Source organism: Lolium rigidum, chromosome 5 (genome assembly GCF_022539505.1).
Source record: "Lolium rigidum isolate FL_2022 chromosome 5, APGP_CSIRO_Lrig_0.1, whole genome shotgun sequence".
NCBI lineage: Eukaryota > Viridiplantae > Streptophyta > Magnoliopsida > Poales > Poaceae > Lolium > Lolium rigidum.
The window spans coordinates 76,903,516-76,925,462 of NC_061512.1; the positions used below are offsets into that span (position 1 = coordinate 76,903,516).

At 45.1% G+C, this 21,947-nt stretch overlaps 3 protein-coding genes across 3 annotated transcripts; 1 reads left to right on the forward strand and 2 right to left on the reverse strand.

The window, feature by feature from the left end:
* Positions 1–12,174: 12,174 nt before the first annotated feature.
* Positions 12,175–15,203, reverse strand: LOC124656127 (protein TRI1-like). Its single transcript, XM_047194929.1, has 2 exons — positions 14,868–15,203; positions 12,175–12,471 (listed from the first exon to the last, which is right to left on the reverse strand). The coding sequence occupies exons 1-2, from the start codon at positions 15,201–15,203 to the stop codon at positions 12,352–12,354; spliced, it is 456 nt and encodes a 151-aa protein (XP_047050885.1). The 3' UTR covers positions 12,175–12,351.
* Positions 15,204–17,369: 2,166 nt separating this feature from the next.
* Positions 17,370–19,178, forward strand: LOC124653205 (protein TRIGALACTOSYLDIACYLGLYCEROL 5, chloroplastic-like). The gene is made up of 4 exons (XM_047192273.1): positions 17,370–17,504; positions 17,621–17,665; positions 18,698–18,730; positions 18,828–19,178. The coding sequence occupies exons 1-4, from the start codon at positions 17,465–17,467 to the stop codon at positions 19,004–19,006; spliced, it is 297 nt and encodes a 98-aa protein (XP_047048229.1). The 5' UTR covers positions 17,370–17,464; the 3' UTR covers positions 19,007–19,178.
* Positions 19,179–19,418: 240 nt separating this feature from the next.
* Positions 19,419–20,298, reverse strand: LOC124658370. The gene is made up of 2 exons (XM_047196719.1): positions 20,189–20,298; positions 19,419–19,985 (listed from the first exon to the last, which is right to left on the reverse strand). The coding sequence occupies exons 1-2, from the start codon at positions 20,227–20,229 to the stop codon at positions 19,715–19,717; spliced, it is 312 nt and encodes a 103-aa protein (XP_047052675.1). The 5' UTR covers positions 20,230–20,298; the 3' UTR covers positions 19,419–19,714.
* Between the last annotated feature and the right edge of the window lie 1,649 nt (positions 20,299–21,947).

Sequence of the window (21,947 nt, forward strand, 5' to 3'; positions counted from 1 at the left end):
AGAGGGAGAATGGCAGGGTGGCGAGGAAGGAGAGCGCGGACTGCGAGAGCCGGTGGTTGAGGAGGAAGAGGAGCTGAGACGCCGGCGGGAACCCCGCGGCGACGAGGACGCGGCGCAGGCGGCGGGAGAGCGCCGGGAGGAGCGAGGGGCGCGCGAGCAATGCCGACGCCGCCGGGGAGCGGGAGAGGAGCGCGGCGGCGGAGAAGGGCAGCGCGAGGAGCGCCGCCGCGGAGGCCGCCGGGTGGTAGTGCGTGAAGAATGCGTGGAGCGCCGTCCTCATGATCCTGGTGGCGCTCCCCATTGCTCCGAGCTCGCTCTGTTGATTGAGATCGTGCTTTGTTCTCGGGTGTTGGGCTTGTGACTTGCGGAGTGTTTTGTGGAGGGGTTTGGACCGATGTGGTATAAGAGTGTTTGAATGTGGAGGGGTTGGGTTTTTGATGTATGGTTTCTCTCCTGTTGCATGTTGCCATGTTGGGTATGATGTGATAGTCTTGCCCACCTGCTATGCTAGCAGCTAGCTGGTCCAACAACTCATGCAGTCTATTCTTATATTCGGAATTTGGTTTGCAAGGAGGGTGGGATGCAGCACTTTGGCACTTGCACAATGCAGTGTGGTTTGCTAGAAATTTATTGTACTACAAAAGATAGTGAAAATTATATCATGCGTTCACACGAGGATTTGCCCCCTTTGCTGTCGTGTCAACGAGTCGGCTTGTCACCTTCTTCTCCGTTGTCGCTCCTCTATCCGCATTTGGTCTATGCTAGCTTAGAGCATCTCCAGCCGCGTCCCCCAAAGCGTCCCCCAAAGGGATTTGGGGCGCGCCGGACAAAAAATGCGTTCCAGCCACGTCCCTCAAAGCCCATTTTTATCCGGCGCGGTCCGATACGGTGTCCGGCGCCCCGAGCCCGTCCCCGTCCCACAGGGGATGCACTGGGGACGCTGGACACAACGAAAAGCGAGGCGGGCTCCCACATGTCGGCGACTATTTGCATAAACCGTTGGTTCGCGCCTCTTTTCTCGTCGCTCCTTCCTTCCCGCGCCTCCCACCCCACCGCCGCCGCCGGATTTCCCGGCCGTTTGGGCGTCCGATCTCTCGCGAGAGTCGGCACCGTTGTCACGGCCGGGGCTCCCGCCGGTCGTGCCGCCGCCGCCGCGTCGCCGGCGCGTCCCGGAACGCGTCGTCAAATCCGCCCCACCTCCGCGCACGAAGGTGCTCGACGACTTGCCGTGTAGGCGCGATTGGCCGCTGTTTGTTGCGTCGTCTCGCCTCGGCGCAATTTTAACCATTGATTTTGCTTTAGCCATGGACAGCGACGATGAGATGGTTGCCCTGCTGCTGGAGGACGAGCAAGCCTTCGACGACGACCTGCGGGAGCATTTGCTGATCATCGCGTCCCTCCAGGACATGCTTGACGCTGAGGCGGAGAAGAGAAAGAGGCCATGCTGCACAACGACTACTTCGCCGACGAGGAAACACATGCCGACAATTTTCGGCGCCGGTACAGGATGAGCAAGGGGCTGTTCATGAATATCCTCCACGGCGTTCGAGAGTTCGACCCCTACTTCAAGCTCAAGCTCGACGCCGTAGGCGTTGTCGGGTTCTCGTCGATTCAGAAGTGCACCGCCGCCATGAGGATGCTTGCATACGGAGCACCTGCCGATACACAGGACGACTACCTTCGCATGAGTGAGTCTACTGCCATTGAGTGCATGTACAAGTTTTGCCGAGCTGTAACATCCCAAGAATTTCAAAATAAAACAAATGAATTTCTCTAGTTCCAAATTTTGGAACCAACAAAAACTTTTTATTAAATAGAGTATGATACATAGTGATCTTGCTTAATTCTTGTGTTATTGCTATGATTGCTTGTTATTAGTATTTGAAGTGATCTTAAACCCTAAACCTCACCCCTCTTATCACCAACCTAGTTAAAATAAAATAAAAGGAAATTAAATAAGAAAAAGGCATATGTGCCTATGGCTATAATTATAAATCTTTACCCTAGACTTTTCCATTTTATTTAGAGGATTGGAAATGCTTCATAAACCTTATATAGTACTTCTTAAATCGTTTCCAAGTTGAAACCAAAGAAAATAAAAAGAAATTAAAAATGCCATAGAGGCATATGAGAGTAAAATAGCAAATATGTGAATTTAAGAAAATTGACCCTAAGATATGTTGTGAATGGTGGGATCACTTCCATATAACATTTCAACACTCAACCACACCATTTGGGCCAATCCAAGTCAAATTAAAATTCAAATGCAACATATGCATAGAAGCATATGTGGCACATAGCCATTTCATCAATTTTTGCCCTATGACTCTAAACCTTGACCAATTGAGGTGAAACCATCTCTCAACCTAATATAACACTAAATTGACCCTAACCCATGTCCAAGTAAAGCAAGATCAACAATTTACAAGTTTAATAAAAATTGACACATCACCTCTTATGTGTTATGGCCATTTTTGCAAATCTTTGAACAAGACCATTTGAATTGGTTTCAATGATCTTAAAATGTTTCTAAACTAATAAGAACCACATTAGAGTCAACAAAAGTCAAATTCATTGGAGAGAATTCAAATGGTGAGATAATTCCATTTTTTTACTCACATACACATTATGCCAAATAGCAAATCTTCACCAAAGGCCACCATTACTTGATCTCTTGCTTGTGTAATACTTAAATATGATAAACTAACACAAATGCATCATTGGATCAAGAATCAAACACAAGCAAATCTCAAAATCAACATACATGTGATAATGGTCATTTGGCCATTTTATAAAATGTTCCCCACTTTACCCCTCTGTATTTCTCATTTCTTAAACTAAACTTGGTCAAACATTTCCATGTCATCCAAGACCACATGAAAGTGAACAACTCTCATGTTGACCATTAGTGCTGATGTTGACCAGGTTGACCAGTAGGGAGTTGCCAAGTGGAGACTTTGAATTAAAGAGAAGATGATCCACTTTTTGAAACTTTGCAAATCTTCACCAAAATGGACACCACCACCACCATTCCATCACTTTAAATATAAGAATGAAGTGCACCAAAAAGAATTGCAAAATTCCACAAAAAGTTTCATGCGGCCATTTTCACAAACACCTTGCAGGCATGATTCTGGTTTTTGCACACTTGCTATTGTCCAGCAGTTTTGAGCCTAAACCACTTTTGAAATGTGATCATCAGCTTCCCCTACACCCCCTGCCTCTAGCCCAGTACTTGCATGGTTGATTAAAGTCGAGGAGAAACCCTAAAATATGCCAAACTATGCCATGCCGGCCACCTTTGGTCACTCTCTTTCTAGCCTCTCTCTCTCAGCACAACCTTGCCTAGAAGCATCTACTCATCACCACGATCCTGCCAGTACCCAGCTGGAGCTCTCCAACGCACGGCATTGGCCGAACGAAGCGTGCCCAGACACGCCCAGAACGTGCCAGGCGCGCGGTGAGCACGCCCAGACGCCGTTCTGGACGTCGCAGTACAACCACGCGACCCGTCGCCCTCGTCCTCCTCCTGCATCCCTACGTCTGCATCGAGCACCACCTCCCTCGCCTCTACCCCGTAGACAAGCTCCCTAGCCCGCGCAGGCACCATCATCACCGTCCTCCTCCGCTTTTGGCCGAGCACGCCGTGGCAAAAACCGCACGCGCCCGAGCGATCCTATCGCGCCCTGGACGCAACAGCTACGCCTTGAGCATCGCCTAGCCGTCGCCTACACGAAGCACCCCCTAGCTTGCCCCTTCGCGCCCTGGACAGCCCTCGCCGTCGATGACCTCTCACAGCACCCGCCGGTCGCCATCTCGCCTATAAATAGAGCCTCTCCCGTGCCTCAAGCTCCACACCAAACTTGCTCCCCTCCTTCTCCTGGACCTCCTCAACCCCTCTCTCACCCACATTGCGCAGTAGAACGCTCCAATTACGAGCTCGCAATCGCCGGAGCCGCCGCAGATCAATCCAGTGATCCACGCCACCCCGAGCTCCGCCACGGTACCAGGGGCCTATTCACCCTCGCCAACGACGCCTCGACCACCGCCCTCGAGCGCCGGCGACCTCCAGCGCTCTCCGACCCCCTACCTCGCCGGCGCGGCGGCTCCTCCCCCGTCGACGACGACGACGCTCGGCCGTCGATCCACGACCTAATCTAACGGTCGACGTTGCCAGGTACCGATTCGGTGTTAAAGTGAGACTGACACGCAGGTCCCACCCTGTCAGTTGGCCCGCGGCGCGCTGAAGCGTTACCGGGCCAGCCCAGCGCTGTTTTCCTCAGTTTGACCCGTTTACCTTCCCGCCTAAAGCCCAGAATTCAAATTCGATTTAATCCTTTTAGCTAAATTCAATACTGGTGCCAACTTCAAAATTTAATAGTTTGAAATCTACTGCACCAAATTTAACCAATTTTATATTTCTGGAAAGCTCATGAAATTATCTAAATAATGCCACAGGCCTCATGTCCAAATTCGAAATAAAATTTAAATGATAAAAATAACAAGGCAGGGCCTTTTCTGACTTCAAATAAATATTAGAAATTATCTATAAATGATTTTAAGTTGTTTCCAACTCTAATAAATCACATTTGACATAATCTAATTGTTTATGCAAAAATACAGCATAGTTGTTTTGCATGATCATGGGCTAGAATCAAAATATTGGCTATGTAGTCAATACTAGCTCATTTAAAACTATTTCAAGTTTTAGGAATTTAAATCTATGAGGTGTAGCACCTCATTTAAATCATTTTCTCAAGTATTATGAAGTAATATGATGACCTCTACTGCCTAGGTTCATATTTGCTCACTTATAGAATTTAAATCAAAATAGTATTTAATATTGCCATGGTTATTTAAATCACATGAGATGATGAATCTCATTTAAATCCTTTCTCTCAAATAATAAGTGTGAAGTGTTGACCTTGGTCAACATGGGATCATCCCTGGTTATTTGAGAAGATTAAATCTTAAGAAGAATTCAATGAGAGGAAATTATTTCTCCCAAACCAAAGAGAAACCCTAATTCCAATTTTAATGAGAGGAAAGTATTTTTCCTAATATTAAATAAGGAAACCCTAGAATAATTGTTGGATAAATGTTAAGTAGTGATGCTAGATCATTTGTGTGGGCCATTAAGGCTAATTAAGAGTACTTAAGTATTGTTTGGTGATTGTATCCTCGTATTCGTGTATAGACGCTAGTACCGGAGACTATCAAGAGGAGGAGGTATTCTACCAAGAGGAAGAAGAAGAACACTTTGATCACCCCACCAATCAAGGCAAGCTAATGAACTTGTTAACCATCAGGGTGCAAAGCTCTACCAGAGCAAGGCATCATTACATTTTACTTTATGAACCTATCCCAAAGTTTTTACTGTACAAGCTTTACTTGATTTTTATTTATCAAAGTTACTTTTTGATTCATGATTCACTTGGTTAGATATAGAGTAGAACAAGAGTATCAAACTTAGCCTAGAGCAATACAAATTGTTTAGCACCCCTCATGACTAGTTGCTAGTGCTAAACAAATAAAATTGACTACTCTAGATGGGAACATGTGAAATGAAATGACTTTGAAAACCTTGGAATGATGATTCATTCTATTGAAAGATTTTGAAGGTGAATATGACTTATGAATGACTTGGTGAATTTTACAAAAACTGATGGTTGGGTTCGAATGCGATACCATTCCAATTTTGCAAGTACCCCCACAATACCCAACATGGGTAAGGGCTTAACTAGAAATTTATGTGCTTTAGTATGGGTTCCCTCTGAACAAGCGTCATCGGGGTTAGGTCGAAGGCTGCCTCTACAACAAAAGAAATGATACGATATGACGTGAATGAGGTGAATGTCCGGCCCAAGCCTCGTGCGGTTCCCGAGCTGACAGTCTGTCTTCACCGGGAGGCCAAGCTCATGGGGAGAGGTGCTCGTACTAGAGTATATAAGTGAAAGGTTATGATTGGTAGTCCGCATACGGAGTATGATAAATCAGGGCCGTTAACCCGACGGATTATTGCAAATGTTGTGGCACAAGTGTACGACCTCTACAGAGTGTAGGACTATTCGAATAGCCGTGTCCACGGTTACGGACGATTGGAAAGGCCATACTGTTCCGTCATCAGACCATTTTCAAAAAAGGTGACATATGAATGGTGACTTGAATTTGAAAGGTGAATGGTGATTTTGAATGGAATCACAACAGAGTTGTGGGAATGACACTAATGTTCCCACTTGAGTTAGTCTAATGATTCAAGCATCTTTACTAAATGTTTATGAAATAAACTTGGCTTTATGCAAATAAACCTAGAGCTTAGTATCCCCTTACTACAATTAGTAATGATTACACTAGTATTAGTTTGCGAGTACTTTAAAAGTACTCATGGCTTTGTCCCTGGCTATTCAAATAGCCAGACTATGAAGGTGAACAGCAGTACGAGGAAGATGGACAGCAGGACGTCTACGACAACTAGGACCGCTCCTGACGTCAAGCGTTGGCCTGTGGATTAGATAGCCACTACTACTTCGCTTCCGCTATTTGTGATGTTCGTTGATCGATAGATCAACTACTATTGTAATATTGGATCATGTGATCTACCTTTGTAAGACGATTATGTGTTGTAATAAATGATGACTCTATGATATTCAACTATTATGTCTCGCAATAATAATATTCCTGGGATTGCGATGTACAGCATAATAGGCATCTGGACTTAAAAATCCGGGTGTTGACACGAGCTGTGGTGGGAAAGTTTGGCAAATACTATTTGAGAGGACCAACTGAGGAAGAGACTGCAAGGATCATGGCACAAAATGCTGCCAGAGGATTTCCTGGAATGCTTGGAAGCATCGATTGCATGCACTGGGCATGGAAGAACTGCCCGTTTGCTTGGCAAGGTATATACAAAGGCCGTCATGGATATTGCAGGTGTGGTGCTTGAAGTCTGTGGCAGATTATGACTCGTGGATTTGGCATTCTTTCTTTGGCATGGCGGGATCACACAATGACATCAACGTGTTGCGGCAGTCTCCGATGTTCAGCGAGACTAGTGGAAGGGCATGCTCCACCATGCAACTATGAGATCAATGGCCAAGAATATACCAAAGGCTATTATCTAGCCGATGGTATATATCCAAAATGGGCCACTTTTGTCAAAACAATCTCGAATCCATCGAGTCCGAAGAATTCTCACTTTGCTACGCGACAGGAGGCTTGCAGGAAGGATATCGAGCGTGCATTTGGTGTGCTTCAAGCACAATTTGCCATTGTCCGGTACCTGCTCTAAGCTGGTCTCACGACCAAATGTGGGAGGTGATGCGAGGCTTGTGTGATCATGCACAACATGATCATCGAGGATGACCGCAAGAATCATGCTAGGTCACATGTTGGTCCCTATGAGTGTGAAGGCCCTCTTGCGGAGGTTGATCATGAGTTGCCTGCAAATTTTGTTGATTTTCTCGCCATGCACGCAGAGATCCGTGACAGCAATGTGCATGAGCAACTTCAAGCTGATCTCGTTGAGCATTTGTGGAGGATCAAAGGAAATACCGTGGCACCTTGATGTAGCATCTAGCCCTATTTATTATATTTGTTTACTTGTTTTATTGTTTGTTGTAATTTAATTTGAAAACAATCCTCGCAAACATTTTTATTCATATGCTATATTTGATAAATGGTTCTGTGTTAAAAAGAAGTATTTTAAATGTTTGGGGGCGGCGTTTGGGGGACGCGGCTGGGGAGCGACGTCCCCCAAAGGCGACACGAACAAAACACGTTCCCCAAACGCTCAATCCGGCGCGGTTTGGAGGACGCTTTGGGGGACGCGGCTGGAGATGCTCTTAGAGTTTGGATTGGGCTTGAGGACTTTGACTCCTCTTCTTGGATTGTGTTCGACAACGTGGAATCTTGGTGGAGCAACAATGTACTCCTCCACGTACCATGGCCCCGTTGTCTTCTCGAAGGTCAAGTTTTTTTTATCAAAGTTATTATATGTTAATATCAAGTGATATCAATTACATCGGCATTTGCAACAACATAATGTCGAGACATCAAAGATACACACGGCAGGGAAAAAAGGAAAAGAAAAACCACACCAACATTTGAGTCATTTATTTCCAGAAGATCAAGTTGGATGGTAGAACTTGGGTTCCTTCTCGAAATAGGCTTTTGCCCCGCTATATTAATATTGCAACCAACCGATACAACAAGCATGCTGGGGCTGCAGCATAACCAAGCCCAAAAGGAAACACAAGAGAAAAGAAATAGAAAACAATGCCGACACCGGCAGCTTGACAAGAACAAAAAATGACTCGCAACCGCTGCGCCCTCCGGAGAATACCACCACACTCCTAGCACGCCGAAGCGCCGCATATCAAGCAACACCTTCAACAAGGAAAGTGACAACGACGCCACTGCTGCCCGGACTAGTCCTAGGGTTTCCCCCGATAAACGGAAGGGATTGGGGAGGAGGGACTACCGACGCCCTTCAGGAAGGCAAGACGACACCCGCAGGCGTCACCGCGTCAGTGTCGGGCCTGCCGACAAGATTTCTCTCGTCCATCAACCCTCAAACCCGGACGATTCGACGTGCTCCACCAGACTTGCCGCCCACCAGCACACGCCACCGCGATCTTGAAGCCATCCTCGTTGTCTCCCTGTGGTCGCCGGAGTAGGGCCTAGACGTAGAGATGAGAGACAGCCGGGTCGGGGGTAGCAGCACCTCAGCCGAGCGGGAGGGAACTACCTCCACCGCCTTCGCGGTAGCCGACCGGACATGGCAGCGAGGTCAAACCCGCCCGGCCGGGCCCAAACAGACCCGCAAAGACCTCACTACCACGTTGCAGCAGGCCGGAGTACCGCCGCCACCTAGCCACCGCCGTCGCAACTACTCCACCTCCAGGGAGCATCACCGGCGCGCCATGCGCAGCCCGCCCATCCCCTCCGGGCCCCAAACTGGGCCCAGATTGGGCCAAGCAGGCCCTGTCATGGCCGTCTGCCTGCGCTGCTCCGCCACCAAGGGTCGTGCCGCCGCTCCTCCACCCACCCGACGCACGGGTACCACCCCGCCGCGCCGGACCGCTGCCGCCGAAGTGCACCGCCGCCCGCCAGGGTCCCCACGCCCCCAGCGCAGCGACGGGTAGAGCCGACTCCGCCACTGTCGGCACCGCCCAGGCAAGGCCCGGCGGCGGCAAGGGGGAGCGCGAGGGGAGGGGGAAGGCCGACCGGGGAGAGGGAGCGGCCCGGCCACCGCGGGGGGGGGGTCGCGGGAGAGGGGAGGGGTTTTTTCCCCGTCTCCGTACTAGCTAGTGCTCAGAACTTGGGTTCCTGGCGGGGCAAAATATTTTGGCCATTTATTTCTGGGAGATTAGGCATTTGTATTACATTTTGGGGCGTACCTGTAACCTTAAGGCCTTGTTACTTCTTCTCTATTCATTCATAAATTAAGGCAAAGCTGTCTTTCATTTCTTTCAAAAAACAAAATATTGAAGTGCCTCCATCTAAGAGAAATGTTGGAGTAGATTGCACGGTACTCGATCACGTAGTGTAGTTAGCCACTTGGTCAGTGTAATTAGGTTTATTTGATCTGCCCGAACCGCCCAACCATGTTGATTAGGTAAGTGAACCAATGTACGAGGAGCACGAATATACCAACTCCGATGAGCGTTTACAGTCTCAAAAGGAGAAAGAAGACAAATTTGTGTGTACTCCTATGGCAATGTACTAGTACAACCAATATAGGGTTGAGCTCTTGGTTATGGTTTTCATACAGCAATCGTTGGAGTTCATAACGATCACTGGAATCCAACAATCCCCGTGGCTGGTAGTAGTACTTGGCAGCAGATTGACGAGGCGTCACGTACACAAAAGCAGCACCAGAGAATGTTCGTTTGTGAACAGGACCTTTCGGGGTACGACATGACAAAAAAGTCTAGAAACACAGGACATATCGGTTATCAGATGCTAAAGTAAACTATGATCGCAGTCCGTAGGAAAGAGCATTCAGTGACCTCCAAATGCTAGCTGTAACGGACATGTAGCTACGTAATGGTATGCCGTCGATAGCAATACCGTCCATCAGTTAGACTTCACACCGGTTAACTAGAATAGGTAGCACTGGCAGTTAGAGAAAGTAGTAGCTTCGATAAAGTGAAGAATTAAAATGAGAGAGTGGTAGGTGGGAGGAGAGAGAGTGAGGCTGACGCGTGGGTCTGCAGGAATCTTCCTACATGGAGTTTTGTTGCTTGTGTCACTGGCGTCCCCTGATAGCCTCCATTCGCACAAGATTCGGTTAGGGCTCGTCGGTGCTTTTATTGGGCTAACGATGATGTGGATTTCGTATAGGGAGTGCCACGTGAACTATCTAAACTCTCACTTGGCAGGTTCCGGAATCACGTCAGCAAGCGATTTAGAGCTCCTAGTGGACATGCTCTAGCAAGATGCACTCTCCTTCATGCATATTGCTATTCACTTGTATAGCTGAGTTATGCAAATCGAATAGAATGCCACATGAGTCGAGCCAAGATTGTGTTTTCACACACGTTATGGTCGATAGCCGAGTCAAGGTAACTCAACTCGCTACCTTGGATCCCTGATTGTATCAAGGTTAATTATATAAATGTCACCTCGGATCCCTAAATAATGTGATTTTGAAATATGTCATTAGTACAATAATCAAACTTCCAGAATTGCCACTCCAATTCTCGCATATGTCTATAGAGACAACTTCACCCATTGGGGCTCGTTTTTGTTCATACTGCATTTTGTCCAGGACGAAATTATCACTCCATGGCATGCATTAACGTATGCAAGAATTGAAGTGACATTTATCCAATCAACCCTTGTATGAAGGTTGAAGAGGAACCGGCTCCGATGTGTTGAGTACATAGTATACATGCGTTACTAAGGCCCAAACACAAAATAACACGAATTCATAACCAGCCTTTCTCAACGGCCACTGGTATTAAAAGCAAAAAAGGCTACTACCAACTTTATTCAACTCCTACGCGAGTACGCGACCACGGCCGACATGTGCTCTGCCTCCGCTAATCTACGCACTAATTAATTTATGCGTCGGCAAAAGAAAAGGATTATTCTGGTCTATTACACACTCTGTTTGTTTAGATAAAGTGAGCTAAGGGGAGTCATCACATAATCTATCTAGGTGCATTCATTATTCGTTCACCCATCACCCATCACCCAGCTGCTAATCATTTGAGCACAAGTAAATTGCTAGAATAAAGGTGTGACTATTTTTCAGTCGATTTCTCAATTAGATGATGTTATCAAATTTCAGTTACAACTTAGATTGCAACTCATAACTAGCACGAATCACGATGTAAATCAAATGATGTAAAACTTGATGGAGCACGAAGTTGGAGAACTATCAAGTCCCCAAGAATAACCCTCCAACATATGAGGTAACACGCCTTTTTCCCAAATCATGTCCCAAATTTTGTTTGGTGTGATGACAGGACATGGAACGTACTATGGGAGGGAGGCTTGTTCATCAGGTGAGTTGTCTATCTGAAGAGGTGCACGAGCCTGAGAAAGGTAGAGTGGTCATCTACCCTTGACAAAACAGCGAGCCTGAGTAGTCAGTACCCTCCGTAAGCAGGATTTGACACCAGTGCCATGGGAGCTGTTGGGAACCATCAGCTCTAGTCATGTGCAGTAGCTCACCTGTCCAAGCACGGCCAACGATTCTGCACAGGTGTCTCGCATTCGTGTTGCCAGCCATCCACATGCCTAGAATGAGGTGACCAAGGAAGGAGCCCCTGCACCAAACGGTATCGTCAAAGGTATCAACCAACTTGAGACTGACAGCACGGTTCATGTCGACCTGAAAGCACGGAGCTCTTTCTTGATCTGAATTAGCAGCTCGTACCAAGAAATGTTCAGTATCCTATCCTGCTAAACTCACAGTTTCAGCGGTAATCATAGATCACCGCTGCTAGCCGACAGTTCAGTAGCGCAATGATTAGTAATCCAAAGCGAATGAATCATACCTTTCTTTGTTGTAGGCCCTGATTATCATAGATGAGTGTTTGGCTTTCAGCTGCAATCTGGAAAACTGCAAATATCATATAGAGAATGGGAGAACATAATGATCCACCATCCAGGTCTAATATGGTACGCAAATAGGATGTAAATAGAAATGATCAAGGACAAACATTTAATCACGAGCCAAAAGCCAGCAAAACATTTGCTGCAAACACTAGATTAACATGCACTCAGAGAACACATGTACCATTCGTCAACAATCATGGAACTCTCATACCAGGTTCGCTAAAGATACCAACACAACGGTCTTAGCTAATACAAAAAAGAGCAAGATCTACATAAATCCTATCATTTCTGGAAGTGGGGATTGAGGAGCCCAGAGATTTCAAGAAACCCAACACGGTCACGTCCTCCAAATATCTTCTTCAGTTTATCATCACAGACTATTATCTTCTTGTTCGCAGGATCCTGGTTGCAAAAACATAAAGAATAAGTTTACCGTTTGCTCGATGAGAAGTTGGAAACAGAAAGCATTATTTGCAAGGTTAAGCCAGACATTTTCTGTGCCAAAAAGAGCTGCACTGCATAATGACAGGAATATGGTATGTAACAAGGCATGCATTATCTAGAAACAAGAAAGCAACAATTATCCTAGTCCCTTTTTTGAGTGGGAGGCAATTATCTTAGTCCCTTTTTTTTAGTGGGAGACAATTATCTTAGTTCTTGCAGTACCTTACTGAACAATGAAAACAACAGGATGATCTAGAAAAATAATCATTAACTAGGTTGTGATCATATTATGAGGTAATACAACAACAACAAGGCCTTTTTCCCAAGCAAGTTGGGATAGGCTACATATTATGAGGTAATACTATAAACATTTTCTTCGACAGCAGACAATTCAATCTTGGTTCTGGTGCTAGTAGTATACAAGCAGATATACTAAACTTCAACCCACAATGATCATTCCACTAATGCATAAACAACACTTGGATAAAAATAGGGTATTTCTGAATCCAGGATGGGTGAACCGATGAATGAAGAATCTGGAACTTGGTCAAAAGCGCAAATAATAGTGAAGAGGCACATCCTCCGACGCACAGCGGAGTTTCTCCCTGGCCGTGGCACACAACCTTTTGAGCTTTAAGGTTTTGTTGGGCAGCTTATTGAGCGAATGAATTTGACTGATTTAAATTGATCTTCTGTAATCTTGAAGAGATTGCAACTGGGCTGGTCCTGGGCCTGCAGTTGCAGGTCCACCTCCAGAATGCATGCGCAACAGGAAATTACATGAATAGGTAGAATAGCACTGGCAATTAGGTCTGAGTTTTTTTATGTAGGCCATACAATTATAAAAGATAATGATGGCCATGCTAGAACCTAAAGCTAACAGCAAACAGCTATTTGATTGTGGTCCGAGCAGGTATGGGGCAACCATATGCATGTGCAGTTATAGTGATTCAAACAAACACTGAAACTGGGAGATTGAACCCTTCAAGTTTAAGCTTATATTAGAGAGGTGGTACACACTATAAAAAGTGTCGATGTACTGCTATAGAATCTGTATGGTATTACAATCCTTTTTATTATGACTAGTTTCCAAAGCAATGGCTGCCTCAAATTTCTGTATTACTAAGAGTAAGAAATGGCATGGTCATAAATATTCCGGTACAATCGAATGGCTCAGTCACTTGAAGCTAATTGCTGAGCTGGCCAATGTGCCATGTATCTGGTAAGCATGCTGTCTGCAACTGAGCTACTTATGCGCAAGGTGCTAGTGCTGTAGTGCATGGCTATCTGGGAATCGAGCTGGGCAGGGTGCCACATCTCAACGGTCTAACATGTGCAAAATCCTCATGTCGGACATTTATTATATTTAATATGTTATGTAATTGTGCACAGAAAACTGATGTTCTGCAGGTGCATATTTAAAAATATTAGACTTCATGTGGACCATGGCTATTTCCCATGCACTGGATGTGATTTGTGCACTCTGTAATCCTTAGCAGTTTTTATGTAAAATATGATAGAGAAGAGTTCAGCTCTGTAGTTCACATACATATCAGAGTGCACCTTTGCAGTTCTTTATAGCCCATACTTTTGCTATTTCCAAACTGCTGCCAGGGTTTACAATTACATCAAAATTTCACTGAAAGTTCCAGCGATTTAAGCCGGTACAAAAAAATATTTGCACCTCAAAATTTGGGGAAAAGTTCAAATTTAATTTAGAACTTCAGTCAAGAATCATCAACTTGCTGATGAAACCTAAATAATTTCGAAATTACCAGGATTACGGACATTTCAGAGTTTAAACCCTGGCCACTCATTATGTTCAGCAGATGTGCATATCACTGTCAGGTTGATCCTACGCGGTTAGACAAGGGCACTGGCCAACGATGTATCCGCGACAACGAGCTACATCCCAAGTTCAGGGCTTGTACATTCATGCCTGAATCAAACAAGACAGCTAAATACACTGGCATTCCTGCCAGCGCTGGCTTGAAATCTGGGCCCGTGGCAACATAGAAGCATGGGTGGGCAGTTGTTCAACACACGCCCTCACCAAATTCCACCTATTATTCAGTCTTGACCATAGACAACATTACTTCTGCCTCATATCAGGAAAGAACAAGCATCAACACACAATTGACAATCAAATTCAGAGGCCACATAACCAGCAGATAAAATAAATCAAAACACCTCTATCCACAAGCTGAAAAAATACAGCCACAAAAACCGCAGCCATGAAGCATACAGTTAACCAATGCAGTACGCGCGGCAAAACCAAACCCGTCGAAGTCGCAACCACAAAACTAGCATACTGCACGGATGCGCGGAGGGGCGACGGGGGGAGCGGGTTTTACCTGGAGATTGTTCCCCTTGATGTGCGCCCAGATGATCTTGAGCGCCTCGGTCCTGGGCAGCTCGGCCGCGCCTCCGACGAACTCTCTGAGCTCCGGCGAAATCGGCTTGGGCTTCATGATGCCGCTGGCCGCCCTCTTCTTCGGCTTGGGCTTTCCTTCCGCCTCCGCCTCCGCCCCCGCGCCCTCGGCCGCGGCGACGACCCTGACCGCCACGCGCCCCGCCGCCGGCGCCCTCGTCCGGAACGAGACGACCGAGGCGGCAGCCACGGCCCGCCTGGCGGAGGCGGGGAACGCGAGGAGGTCGCCGGAGCGGATGCGGATGGCGGTGGCAGACATCGCCGTTGGCGGGGTTTTGGGGGATAAGGGTTTGCCGACGGTGGTGGTGAAATGGGTGAGGTTGCGAGAGCGAGCGGCGTCGGCTCGGGGGACTATGACGCGGCGTAGGGAAGGTTACAGCCGTCCGATGCGTGATGAGGAGTGATTGGACGGACTGGATTGGCGCAGGCTTGTGCGTTTGAAAACCTTATCCGCTTCGTGGGAGGCAACGGCAATGGAACACAGTCACTGAATGAATGGCCCCACCTGTACGCCCGTTCGCAGCCATGTGGGACCGTATGTCGGTGAGCAGTTGGTTACTAGCTGCAATTATTAATTTGGTTGAAGAAAATACATCATATTGTAGGAAAAAACTAGAGAAACACAAATAACAAGAAGAGATACCCCTCGACTCAACTTTATATACATATTGATACATATGCATCTAGTCCGTATCTAAACTAAGTTGAGTCAATTAATTTAGATCGGATGGAGTAGGATATGTCATCGCCTCCACCATCAAGGCACCATCGCCGAGGTACGAAAAGGAACCTAATAAAAAAATTACAATTGTACTTCACAACGTTTATCCATGGTTCCCATCTTTCAATGCCGAACTAGATTTCGTCAGAGACAAGAGAAAATTCAGTACAAGCTTAGTGGTGGGTTTCTTTCTCTTCAATGGCCACGATCAAGATAGCAAATAAAAAAACAAGGAAAAATGGGGATACAAGCTCGAGATAAAGCGAGAGAGGTAAATAACTAAAGACATAAAATATACATAGGGCATGCACCTACAAGCACTAGCCGGACGAGTATCCAAGTAAGAGGCTTTAGACGCAGAACGATTTCAATTCCGAAGAAACTTATTAGAATCTTACACACGCAACACCATTTTCTTTATATGCGTCGATTCAAACAAATGAGGCTCTAGCGAAGGAGAGGGAAACATGCAACACGTCCAAGGAGGAAAACAACACCCAAGGGTGTGGTAGCCTCCAGCAATGATCGATATCTTACAAAGATTTTATTTCCCTCCTACTCTAGTCCAGTGGAAATCAACTCCAACCTAGCGAATCAAGGAGTCAAGGCAGGGTAGGGTGGGAAAGGACCGATTGCCACCATGGCATACCACCGACCAAGAAAACACATAGGTATCGAACACATAAAGTGATAATCCTATCATTTACATGACGGTGCTACATGACATCGAAGGAGATAGGCATCAAAAGGATCTGAGCTGAGACTCTAAAACACCAAAGATCCAAACACAGAGAGGACATGGCTGTTCTAGGAGCCTGATGACAACACTCTAAGGGAGAAGGAACCCAAATGGAGACGTCAGGCAACAACCAGTAGTGGGCCAAAAACCTAGCACGCCCTAGATCACCTGACCTAGACCAGTGATGAGCTAGCCATAACATGGATGGAGAGGCAGGATGTCACCAAACCTCCGCCTTGACTTGCAGAAGAGTCAGGAACCACCCCACGCCTGAGTGGGGGCTTTCGGAATGGAGATATCCATCACCGAGATGTCTAGATCCATCATTAGGATGGCCGGATTTGACCATCGAACCTCTGAATCTACGACGAAAACAAGGGAAATATGAATGGGTCGGTTGAAACGACACCTGATGCAAACGATTGGCAGAGAATGAGTCCACGAGCGTGAGGGGGATAAAACGGCGAGTTGGTTCCGTCGCTGCCACGAGGAATGCTTCCATTACTCTTAGTCCCTAAATCACTAGAAATAGTTGTGAAAAAAAAAGTCTTACTAAGAGTTTTAGCTGTGAAAAAAAAGTCTTACTATAAGTTTTAGCGCATATACGTAAAGCATGCACCCACCATAACTCTAAAAGACAAGAGCTCGATAATAAAGAATTATGTGGTGAATTGTAGTAATTCAAATTAGGTTATGAATTTTGCGGCAAGCACTTTTAACACATTTTTTCCTTTTTAGTTCCTGAAGCTATAAATCAAATTTAAATTTTCGATTTTATGGCATGTTAGATTCATAATCTTTGTATGCCATGAACTATTCTCCTAAGTTCTTTTTTGTATCATTCTCAGAATTTCTTTAAAAAAAATTATGGAATGATACTTATTTTGGTTTTCGAAGCACCGTGAGATTGCCGTGGAGCCCAAAGCTCGGCCCGACCCGGCGTAGCCCGCTAACTCGCTGACGTCGGCGTGTGGGCCTGACCATCGAAGCGAAGCTGCTTTCCCTTCGGCTCCTCGTCTCATCCACCCGAGAGCACTACCGGCGGAGCAAGAAGGCACCGATGGTGGTCGCCACCTTCAGCGGTCCCGGGATTGGGCTCGGTGAGCGGCCGACCACGGATGGATTCGTTAAATTTGCGGATCCTGCCGTCAATTTGGCGCTCGCTTCGTTCTAGGTTTCCTGATCTTGCCGTCTCTGTCTGTTGAAATCGCTGCAGGCTTCGGCGTCGGGTGCGGATTCGGGGTCGGATGGGGGTTCGGAGGTACGGAATGATTCATTCTTTCGCTTCCTTTGTTCGCGAGCATTTTTTTACACTGCAAAAGAAAGTTGTAGGCGTCGGGGGCGTGAACTAGGAAACGTTTTTGTTTTCTATGTATGATGATTCAAGCATATTCGGAAGAATTGCTTTTGATTTTTGCTGGTATATTGAGCTGTATTGGTATCTGTTTGGCAGCCCCACTCTCTACAGAAGGAATTATGTTTACCTGATTCATGTGGCAACGGCCCAACGTTCAATAGTAATTATATGAAGCCAGATTTCCATAGAAGCATGTTTTTGTACTGTAGAACTGATTATAAATTACATATAGCTTCTTTACATTTAAAGGAGGATAACCGCCTACCGCGTACATAGAATTGCGAGAAACAACGAAATCTAGAACCATTTGACCTCCTGGGCTGGAGCCGTAGAGCAGTTGAAAATAATTTTTGTTCTGAGGTTGAAAACAATTGTTTATCCATCTATTTTCAGGTCCACATCTCTCAGCTAGATAACCATTTTTATATAAAAAATATATTTAAATACCACATCACATGGATGCTTCCTATACATGACTCCTCTTAATTATCCTAATATATGATGATAAAGTACATATTCTTGTTAAATACGGAGCCACAAAGTTATATGGGAATAGTAGCGCCGCTGCATTTTATTTAATCTGTATACTGTCCTGACAAACTAAATCATCAACCAGAAAGTAGTATTTAACTATTTTATTTTTCTGATTTTGTGTTAAGAATCCAAGCTTCAATTTGTATAATTCTATGTTCCATATTGATGGGGAATATGATCCAGAACCATACAGCCGATAACATTGTGTATTCCCAGCTGAAAGGGGGTTTTGACTTTTGTAACTGGCTTTTGTCTTGATGAAATTTTGCTGGATAGACTTACTTTGAGAGTTATGGTTTCATTACACCTAAGTAGCTGTTCCCTGTTATGTGATTTCATTCACTACATCCATTCATTCATGGTAAGATAATAACATGTTTTTGTTCCGCTTTTCTACCACAGGAATGCCTCTGAACGTGTTTGGCTTGGGATTCGGTACTAAGCTTACCAATCACTATATATATATATATATGTAAATTATCTTTAGCAAATTGGCGGTTGGCGCTGAATTAAAATTTATCTTTGTTAATAGGTGGGGGATGCGGAGTTGGTCTCGGGTTAGGATGGGGCTTTGGCAACGCTTATGGTTGTCAATATCGATCTTCAAGGGTCCAGTTTCAGGGCATTGAATTTCAGAAAAAGTCTGAAGGAGATGAAGCACCAAAGATTGTTTCGTCAGGGCTTGTTGAAAAATCTCGTCCCTATGGATAATATAGGTGCTATCATGTAACTGGGGCAAGCAATGTTACTATTGTCCCCTTAATTGTAGTTTATATTATCTATCTGCAAGTTCTTTGGAAGCATTTTGGTTAACTCAGACATTTCCTTTGTAATAAGAATGAGAATAATCCACGGCAATGGGTTCGAGATGATAATACATGTTTTTTTTTTTTTGTCTTGGAAAGTGGTTTTCATATTTGGTTAATATGATGTCCATTAATCGTCTCCTGGTTGACTCCACCTTGAGAATTTTTTGTTCTTATTACTCTTGTTAAGTACCTAGTCAAACACAGTCTAATGACTAACGGAGTAGAAGATGCAATATCGAGCACTGTTACAACTCACGATTCTGGCCTACACACTTCCCCAGAATGGGAGCAAAACTGAAATCTGTATCATTTTAATGAAGATCATAATCAGTAGGATCATGTTTCCAGTAAGCATGGAAATTAAAACTGTTAGCTCAAATTGTGCAAAATATTACAATCAGGTGCACCTTTTATTTTAGTAGAACCAACGAAACCGATAACAATAGAGATGATAAATTCAGAGTTTGGTCCCTATCTGTTGGTCGGTGCGGTGCCTATGCACTGGGAATCTGAGCAGCTGGTCTATCATATGATGTATGGACCTGCCAACTGGTAGTGGCTTGTACAACTGCAGCTATCAGTGATTCTTCCAGTGCAAAGCCTCAAGCTTTCACACAAATGGATGATCAAAGGAAGCAGCGGTGTCGTTCGACATTGGAGAGGTTGCTGTTTCTGTGTCGCCACTCCTGTGCCAGTATGTCTGCTGGAATGATGCTGCGCTCTTTGGGACATCCTCCATGACCCACTCAAAGCCCCTGGGGTAGTAGATCCCTGTCCTTGGGTCTGGCACCCACAATGCTGTCTCTGCTGACAAGGCTGGCCTTGCTTCAACAGGTTGCACCCTGCTCGTGAGGTAAGAGCTTTGCCTGCTCTTAACTTCCCTGCATATGGCATTCTAACTATCTAAGCATTTACTTCACGGAGCTGAATGATGTTGCATTAGAAGTTTCATTGCATCAGAATATGAGCATTTATCATTAGATTTCAGCAATGCTTGAACATCGTCTTGCTGGAATCTACACATTGAAATCTTGATCGCAGGCTTGTTGTTGCAGGTTTAGAGGGATGGCTAGAAACTTATTACCGGAGAAGACCAGTCGATTTTGCAATTGCACTGCGGCCCATCAACACAGGCTGGAGAGGCACCAAAATGTGCTACTGGATGTTCTTTCCCCTTGGTATCAAGCAGCTGATGGCAGCCCCCTCTTGGTTGGTGTCTCCCTCCTTCCCAGCCCCTGTATTTATACATACACTAGTTGTAGCTTTGTAAGTGGAATGAATGGTTAGTGTCCATAGCCTGCACATCTTTTTTTTTATAAAGATAGACTGCACATCTGGTAGGATATGAATGATTTGAAGAGCTACTACATAGGATTATGAATGATTTGATTCGCAGTCGCTAGCTTCTACTTGAGCAGAGGTATTGAGCTTGATTGGACCCTTTTGGACCAAACACCACGAGAACTGATGCTCCCAGAATCTGAAGTCTAATCTGGCCAAGTACAGTCCTATGACAGTACTGTTACTACTTGGAGAATCATGAGACAGCCCTGCTGGTATTGGTTGTACCTTATTAACAAAAGTGGGAATACACTTCTCATGAGGAAAGGGTAGGGGAGATGGGAAAACAACTAGAAGAAAAGTACTTCCAGAATTTATGTGCTAAAGCCTATGGTTGCCTTGTTGCAAAGGACATTGTCCGTTGCAAACTGCCATGCACTCCTTAATATGTGTGAGAAGAAATTGACATATGAACCCACTGATTGCTGGATTCAGAAAATTTGTACATCTTCTGCTGGCTTTCATCACTGATTTCGAGCTAGAAATTCCCATGGCAGAGATGTGTTTGCCTGCACGTGGATATTGTGCGGTATGTGGCCTCAGAAAAACTACCACATACGCTGTTTCATAACCCGATCCATCTTCCCCGTATTTCAGCCTGATCTGCATCATCAATGAGCCTTTAGCATAATAATGGAGAGCATGGGATCTGATTCTCCTTGTGGGATGCATAGCTGTGGTGCAAAACTAAAGATGAAGCATTTCAATTCCTTGTCGTCTCTTCCTGCCACAGACTGAAAAGTAAGTTTTTTCCCTCCAGATTTGACATTAGAGTCATACAGAGCATGGAATTATTGTATAACAAAAAAGATTTCCTTACATTTTAGATATTAGATGCTTGATGTGTTACTATTAGAGTTGTAACAGTAGAATAATGTTCCTGATCTTATTCCGGCCGCTTCTGATTCTTCTGTTCTCTCTTTTGGATTTCTTTTGGTTTCAGCGGAAAGCTGCGGTATAGGATGGTCTGTTGGTATATAGCGTAACATCTTATATGCCTGTGGATCTCAATTGCTTACGCTCCCGAAATTGTGATCAAATCACTGTTCAAAATATCGGCCGAGATACCGATTTATCGTGAATCGGGTGGTAACCGATAAGATTTTCGATCGATTTTCGGCCTGACAGCCGATATTTTGGCCGAGTCCTATAGTCTTGTAAAACTGTGCATTAGCTCAAATTTTCCATTTTTATTGATTCAGATGCAAGGAATTAAGGTAATACTTCTAGTCAATGATCCAATATTATTTTTACATAGCATATTATAGAAAATTTAGTGCCAAAAATTAGGATTTGCAAAAAATATAAGCCGATAAATGACCGACCGATAAAATCGATTAATCGGCCGATAAGTGACGCATCTCCATTTTGAGGTTGACCGATAAGTTAACGATTAGCGATTTCTTGAACATTGGATCAAATAGTCAATCCCTGAGGCTTTGAAAAGGAAGCTTTGCTCTGCAAAATATCTGTTTGCTATTGGCTTCACTTGAAAGCTCAGT